This window comes from Seriola lalandi, unplaced genomic scaffold (genome assembly GCF_002814215.2).
Source record: "Seriola lalandi dorsalis isolate HSWRI2012SDOR001 ecotype SW California unplaced genomic scaffold, Sedor1 jcf7180002054966, whole genome shotgun sequence".
Lineage (NCBI taxonomy): Eukaryota > Metazoa > Chordata > Actinopteri > Carangiformes > Carangidae > Seriola > Seriola lalandi.
In genome coordinates, this window is record NW_019525517.1 from 137954 (window position 1) to 145871 (window position 7918).

At 43.0% G+C, this 7918-nt stretch overlaps 2 protein-coding genes across 3 annotated transcripts in view; both read left to right on the plus strand.

Annotated features, from left to right (window-relative positions):
* The first annotated feature begins 309 nt into the window (after positions 1-309).
* Positions 310-5152, plus strand: LOC111646188 (uncharacterized). 2 transcript variants are annotated; one of them, XM_023395620.2, is made up of 3 exons: positions 310-946; positions 1721-1774; positions 2462-5152. In XM_023395620.2, the coding sequence occupies exons 1-3, from the start codon at positions 599-601 to the stop codon at positions 2903-2905; spliced, it is 846 nt and encodes a 281-aa protein (XP_023251388.1). In that variant the 5' UTR covers positions 310-598; the 3' UTR covers positions 2906-5152. The 2 variants fall into 2 exon arrangements, with proteins under 2 accessions (XP_023251388.1, XP_023251389.1); XM_023395621.2 differs by lacking the exon at positions 1721-1774 and having other exon boundaries at positions 311-946.
* Positions 5153-5291: 139 nt separating this feature from the next.
* Positions 5292-7918, plus strand: part of LOC111646173 (uncharacterized) — an 8836-nt gene continuing 6209 nt past the window's right edge. Inside the window, exons 1-4 of the mRNA XM_087170889.1 lie at positions 5292-6525; positions 6694-7032; positions 7145-7405; positions 7506-7562. Coding sequence (XP_087027015.1) covers positions 6468-6525; positions 6694-7032; positions 7145-7405; positions 7506-7562 — 715 coding nt within the window. The 5' untranslated portion in view covers positions 5292-6467. The remainder of the gene's footprint in view (positions 6526-6693; positions 7033-7144; positions 7406-7505; positions 7563-7918) is intronic.

The following is a 7918-nucleotide window of genomic DNA, read 5'->3' on the forward strand; positions in this document are numbered from 1 at the left end:
ATATAAGCTCTTCATTTGATGCATGTACATGCGAATATCTTAATTTGGAAAATCTGTAATGACCAAAGCTGGCAGATAGATTTCCATCTGAGTTGTAAAGTGGCATTAAAAGAAGTAAAGTCAAAGTACTTCAAAAGTGCAGTATTTGTGTAAATGTACTTCGTTACTTTTTACTGCTGAACAGATAATTTCATGCACTGCGGATTCTGCAGTCCGCACTGCATCTTTTTTGCTTTGCCCATTTGTCTTATTTTGAAAGCCATCGCCGGAAGTCCTGTCTTTTCCTTCGGCTAACTTAGCATTCATGCTACTTCTGTTTTCCCCAGCTCGCTAGCACAGACGCGCCATCTCTGAACAAGAAGTCCGTCGACATTTTTAGCAGCAGAAACGATTAAAACCCGACAGGTTTACACACGGGAACTTGTGAGACGACAATATAACGTTATATTCGTTAAAAATAATTCCCGCGTGAAGGCAACTTGGATAAGAAAAGTGTTTTATCCACTTAGCTAACTGTTAGCTTGTGACGTTGTTAGCTAAAACAACTTAGCTGCAAAGGAATTTCACAGCCTGTTTATGTTTCCGCCGCTTCAGAGAAATGTTGGACGGATCTCCGGCTCACAGCGATGAAACCAACATCGGCAACGTCGAAAACAACAACCCGGTGACGCTGATTTCCGGCAGCGACGGGCTGAACACGGGCAACAAAGCGAGGCAGGCGCTGCTGAAGAAAGGGGGGAGGAAGCTGCGGTCGGCGGCGCCGCTGCACCAGCACCAGAAACCCCCGAGAAACGGCCCCAACGTCCGCCTGTCCGACCACAACAACAACAACACTCTGACGGCTCCGTCCGCCAATAGACCCGCGGCCCAGCCCGGTACCGAGTTTCCTGCCGGTACACAGACCGTACTGACCCTCCATCATCTCAACCAGGGAGCCAGGAAAGAGGTGAGTTCCCTGGGTTGTAGTCGCTATCATCCGCTCGGCCTCCAGGGTCAGATAATAAACATGTTATTACAAGGTAGTCGTTTTATCAGGCAACGTAAAGGCTGTTTTAACCTAATATTATGCTCTTGATAAATCACCATGAGTTAACATAAATACCCAGATCCATTACTGTGGCACTAAAACACACTTTAAAAAATATAATAGTAATTTTTATTCAGTGTATACAAATGGTACTATTTTTGTAACTCAAACCGAAAACTGTACAAACACAAAAATAGTGAGAAATGGCATCACAGCTGCTCACAGCCCAAAGTTTGTTTTGTCTAAACCTCAAAAAATGGAAATATTCAAGTGAAGTACCAAAACATACACATCCCCCCTCTCCTGAGAGCTTTATGATTTATTGGTCAGTCAACAGAAAATTAGTTGACAACAGCTTTTGATGATCAATTAATCGTTGAAGTAATTTTTTAAGTAAAAGTCCCAATTTTTCACTTCTTAAATATGAATATTTGCTGAGAGATGATTATCTCATGAACCAAAAGACTCAGTGATCAACTCTGAAAATAACCAGCAGGTGAAAGTAATGTTTAGATGCGACCCTGTTAACATCACGATTATTTAAGACATGCTTACAAGTTGTCATTAAAAAGATAACTAGTATAACTTAATTAAACAAAGAAAATGTTATTGTAGTCTTGAAATGAAGTGGATTTAATCTGTGGCTGAGGCGGCTTGAAGTGACGCAGTTACTAATCCCTGTGGTGTAAACAGGAGTCATGTGATGAACAAGCCCGTCTTCCTCTTTCTGCCGGCTGCTTCACCGAGGTGAGACGCCCCGAGCTGACACTGCTGACAGGCGTGTCTGTCAAGCAACAGAGGAGAGGAAGTTGCAGGTTTCAGGTTTCGTAACACTCACAAGAAAAGGCCTCACAGATGTTTTGTGGTGCAGGAAGTGCGGCTTTGTAACAGAGCAATGGCTTGTTGACTTGTAGAAAACATTTTTTGTAGGATGTAACTTGTCTGTTGATAGGTCAGGTACAGAAGACAAAAAGATGGGACATGAGGGTTGTGAAAGACGTTTGATTAAGGTCTGAGTTTTGGCCAAACTGGTGTACAGATGAAATCTCCCACCTGAGCACCAGGTGATAGGACCCTGTCTTTAAACCTGAACCACTCCCAGACCCCCGAGGGGGGAGCTAACTCTTTGTGCCGTGTTTCTGTCATTTTCCACGTTTTCCCATCATTGGTTCTACTTTCAGATATTTTTTCCATCCCCAGATAAATAAAAGCAAAGTAAAAGTTCTTATTATCTGATATGTATATGTAACATGATATGACGCCTGTAAGTGGCCAATTAATCTTTATTAAAGGTTTAAGACATATTTTGTTTCGAGGTCAAATCTAAACTTTTACACTCAACATGATGATATTGATTCAGTTTTCAAAAGTTCAATGACAGGATCACTTCTCTCATGTTGTTGAATTTAAAAACAGTTTGTTTGTGTTTTGTAGCTGCTGAAACCTAAAGGTGGCAGATTGGAGCCAGGAAGCCAAACTTCCCGCAACCATCCCAGACACGAGCAGCTGACCCAGAATGTGAACGGCCGGAGCCACAAGCCGAAGCAGGACCAAACCGCCGCTGCTTCCCACGCCGCGAAGAAGAAGGATCGCAGCAGCCCCAACAAGCCTCCGCCCCAGGAGCAGAAGAAACCTCTCCACGCCTCCAACAACCTTAAGACCGTGAGCGCCATGCCCGCTGAAACCGCACCAGAATACCTCAAAGATGGCGAGAAAGTGTACGCTGGAGCCAAGTTCAGCGAGCCGCCATCACCCAGCGTCTTGCCCAAACCGCCCAGTCACTGGGTCGGAGAGAACGAGCCTCAGCTCAGCAACCAGAGCCGAGAGCAGATGACTGTTCATTTAAAGTCGCTGCTGAAGGTTCAAGACACGTCATGACCGCCGCCACGGAGCACAACGACCCCATATCTGATTAACAACCAACGCCAACAACTGGAAACAGTTTAATGCAGTAAACGGAGTTTGGCCTTAAACACACTGTGATAGGATGTCGGGAGTTTTTAAGAACTTTAGTACAGTTTCCCATCAGCCAACAGGCGGCGAGTGTTGAGGAGGCGTCGTGTTGTTGCTGGAGGTCTGACTGACATGCCGTGTATGTCAGTGGCTTCTGATCGAACATTTTCTGCCTTTCTGTCGGCAGAGAAAAGAGAGGATGAGACTTTATTGTGATGGAGTTTGAGGCGGGAAAGAAAGAAGAGCAGACAGTTTCTCCAGCAGCAACGCCGTCGGTGCCTCGTGTTTACATTATGCAAAATGACGATGGCACTTTCTTTAAGGCAGCCTCGTGTTGATCGACTTTTTAAAGAGCTTGTGTAAATGTACATAATATATTTTAAACATATATTTGTGTATATTTTTCCTTGTTATTTTAACTGAGATTCTAGTTTTGTTACTGAGGTTTTTTCCAAAAAAAGAGAAAAGAAAAAAAAGAGAAACTGAGGCACTTTGTTACAGCTCCTTCAGAGTGAAGCACAGTGGATGTAAAGCGAGACTTTTCTTACTGATTTGCACTGAAAACAAACGTGTGGACGGGCGAGAAACTTCACTCTGACCATCCAAAGCTTCACCAGCCGCTCCGATGAATTCACCAGCCGCAGCAGAGCGACGTCCACTTTCAAAATGGCTCGGAGAGAGTTTACCAGCTGGTCACCCTCCACCCCCACCCCCACCCCCCGAGCTGGTGGAGTCCAATCAGGGACTGTGAAGCTGACGGGCTGAAGAGAAGATGAAAGTCAGCTGCTGCAGAAAGCCACAACAAGTGCTTTTTCTTTACCCTCACTGCACTGACCCGGAGTACGTCCACATGAAGCCGGCTCAGTCTGAAACCAGCTCTGTCCACACTGAGCGGCTGCTTCTCTCACCTGCATGTAGAGCGTTTACTAAACAGTCATTTTGAAACGCTGTCTCACGAGGACGATCTCCTGTCAGTCGGTCAGCTGTTGTCACCAACTGAACCGGAGCCAAACATTTGCTGCGTCCAGCTGCTGAAACGTGACGATTTGCATCTTTTTTTCTGTTTTATTTAAAAGTAAACCGAATGTTCGGAGTGAAGAACAAAATTAGACGCTTCAGTATGTCACTCTGACATATTGATCAGTCCCTAATTAAAATGGGGACCAGTTGTAGCTGGCGATGCCCCAATCACACCTTGCACTGATACCGATCATTTCGTTGTTACGTCACAGCAGCTGGATCAGCGGTTGGTCGGTCTGTTTAGCTGTGTAGTGACCTGGGACGTCCAACAGCTTTTACTTTGTGCAACAGAACAGTATGAAAAACTCAAGGAGCTTTGCAGATGTCGTACGTTCTATCAGCCTCACACACTTTGTAAAAAGGTCCACACGGCCGCCATGTTGTTTTGTTTTGGCGGCCTGTTGGTGGGAGGCGAGGCTGCTCTCAGCGGCAGACACCAGAGTATTAACCACAGCTGATCGGTAGGAGCATTAATTCACGTCTACCAATCAGGTATTTTTAATGAAAATCGGATCAGCTGATGGATCGGGGCCTCCCTGGTTTTAGCCTCATAATGATAAAACAGTAATTTGATGGCTGTTGGTTAACGTAGTGTTTCTGAGCTGCCATCAGATCGTTATCGCAGTAGAAACAGATGAGGTGTAACGAGGGTCTGACGTCGGCCCTGATGACAGTTTCTCCCTTCGCTCGGTGAAAAGAGGACGAGGAGATGAAGCTGTCGCTGCAGCGTGGACAAGCGTTTTTAAACATGACACGGCTTCATGTGGACGTAGTCTTACTGTCTGTATATGATGTTTTCTTCTTCATTTCTCTGAGATCACTCCATGTTTACAGAGAGAGCAGTGAGTGTTCGGTTCGTCACAGGTGATCATGTGATCAGGAACCACGTGTGCTTTTTTTTTTTTTACTGTAATGTTTCTGTGGACGCAGGCAGCTGCTGGGTCTCGTCTCTTCACCTCTGTGACGTCATGTAAATGGAAAATTGTATTAATGTAGCAAAAACTGCCCATTTTATTGCAGTGTTTTAACATTATGTCATTCCAGTTCTAAGAATAAGAATATTAACGACTCCTCCCCATTATCGCGATTTGGAAAAAATAATTTTATGAAGCATTTCATATCTAAATTATATTAAAATATTGGTTACCCCGACTACACGTTGCTTTGTGTTTCTTACAGGTCAGGACGATATCGTTGTCTTCTCGAGTGAAAAGCTCAGCATCACAGTTTATAAATCATCCTAATGTTTCAGCCTCTAGCCCTTCATCAGGTCAAAGTTCACACACCGAAGGTACAAGTAGAATTTTGATCTTACTTTTACACTTCTAGCTAGCTTCACCCCCCCCTCTGCTACCAGCTGCTAGCCCTTTGTTTGGTTTTTCTGAAACCCTAAGGCGCTGTGAGCTATACGCGGCAAATATTTTTTCACATGTGACCCTAATGTGAAAAAATAAAAAAGACAGATAATCAGATAAAAATAAAATCCTAAAAAGAATTTTATTTTTAGAATTCTGATTTTTAAACTCCTAAATCCTAAAAAAAAATATACATTTTTACAGAATCCTAAAAATATACAAAATATAAATTTTAGTTTAAAATCAGAATTCTAAAAGAAAATCTTTCATACGTGGCTTTAATGTTAAGAAATCTAAAAAAAATTTTTATAGAACTCAAAAAAATATAATCCTAATCTTTGTTTTTTTTAGACTCAGAAAATATTTTTTCACGTGTTGCACTAATGTGAAAAAAATCAATAGGATTTTTTCCGTCTCTTCATACTTAAATGAAGAGAAGCTGCTGCTTCAAACAAATTCAATGCAGCAGTTTAGCTTCAATTTGTGCCAAGGCAGAAATGCCACCACAATTTCTTCACAAATTGTTTCGTCATCGTTGAATGGTTTGGTCACTTCATTCACCTTTACGTCACTTCGTTTACTCTGGTACTTGTTGCACAAAATTTTACCAGCGGATGTTCCTTACAACATCACTGCAGCTGGAGACTAGATAGTCAGAGGCTGTGTAGTCTCCTCAGTGTGGGCTAATACTTCTTTGACACAGTGTTAGCAGATGTGCTAATGCTAACTCTCTCTCTCTCTCTCTGCACTGACAAGGTTTCAGGTTTTCAAGTTGATTTATTTGGTCTCATTTGTGTAGAATAATATACAAAACAAGGTGTTTTCAGTGAAACGAGCGATAGTGATGTCATGAAGGGAAATGACAGGTGTGACACTGTCTGAGACGATCAACACTGTTTGTGCAACATTCAGCAGAATAAGGAAGAGACGGCTCCGGCGTGTCGTCATGTTCACTGCGGTTTCAGGTCGGCGTGCATGCAAACATTTTCTCACACAGTGACAGAAATATAAGATTAAACAACCAGCAGGAAGTGATGCCCATCCCACCACAATAAAAGAACTCCTTCCACCTGAGGAAGCATTAGTTCGTTGGACACTGACAGAGACAGAGCATGTCTGGTTTCAAGAGGATTTGTATTTCATTGTTTCTGGTGCTGCTTAATTTAACAGGTGAGAATATTTAAAGTTATTTACATTGATTTAATCTGCATTTAACAGAAGTTTATCGTCGTCAACGCAGCGAGGGTTTCCTTTAAACTATTCTGTTGCATCTAAAGTTTTCTTCACACTGACTTTATAACAAGAACATTTTTACATCAGGTCTCATTTGCTTCGCAGCTGTAAGCGGACACATGTCCCCCTCCCCCGTCAGAGAGGGAGCGGAGGTCACTTTGTCTTGTGACAATGTGAAAGAAGATCGGAGTGAGTGTGACAGCGTTTCTTGGCTCGTCACTTATAATAACATAGAAGAAGAAGAAGAAACAGAGCTGGTTAGGTTTGGGCAGATCAACACATACCAGCTTTCCAGATCTAAAGACAGACTGAGTCTGACAGATAAGTGTTCTGTGGTTATAAAGAAGGTCTCAGCTGAAGATGTTGGTCGTTACGTCTGCAGACAGTTTGAATCAGGACGACAACAAGCTCCAGACTCTGTGGTTGATCTGTCTGTTGTTACCAGTGAGTATTTACATCAAACTGTCTGTTAGAACAAAACTCTGAAACTTTACAATCATGATGATTATTACAGTGATGAAGTTCATTTCTCTCTCAATGTCTCCGTCTTCACCAGTGACTGAACAGAAGGACAGTGATGAGGTGAAGTTAAGCTGCTTTGTGTTCACATACACACAGTGTGAATACTTAGTGACGTTGGCACTAAGGGAAGACTACAAACAGAGAACTACGTCACCGTCTTTGTGCTGGGCCACGGCTTCCTTTCCCACTTCTCATTTAATTTACACACCAAAGAAGTATGAGCTGTTCCAGTGTGAACTGACAGAGTATTGGACTGGAAAGGTGCAGCAGTTCACCTTCAGACCTCAGTCCTCAGGTGAGAAAACAGCTCCTCCTCGACATGACTCATGAATTATATTTGATTAACAGCTCGACTCATTTTAATGTTCGCTGCCTTCTGTTTTGTCATGTGTCAGGCAGGGGTCCAGAACTGTTAATATCAGAACAGACAAACTCCACAACAACACAAGAAGGTGAGAAACGTGTTCAACATTTAACAAACACAACTGTAGATGCATGCTTACAGGATGTCTTGTGATAGATTTAATGTGTTGGTTCTCCACACACTGCTGCCCCCAGCATCACACAAAACTTAAAGCTCCTCCAGTGTAAAGGTCTGTGTCCATGTGTAGTGTGATTATAGATTATAGATCAGCTCTAGCTTCTATATTAATACTGTGAAAGTATCAAAGCCTCAGTCCACAGAGAAATGCACACAGCCTGTATTCAGAAACTGAGCCTTAAAACCAGCCGTCAGGACTTCTGGAACTTTGTGATGTCACAACAAAGCAGTCACCAAGCCCCGCCCACCTGGACCCACCATCCAAAC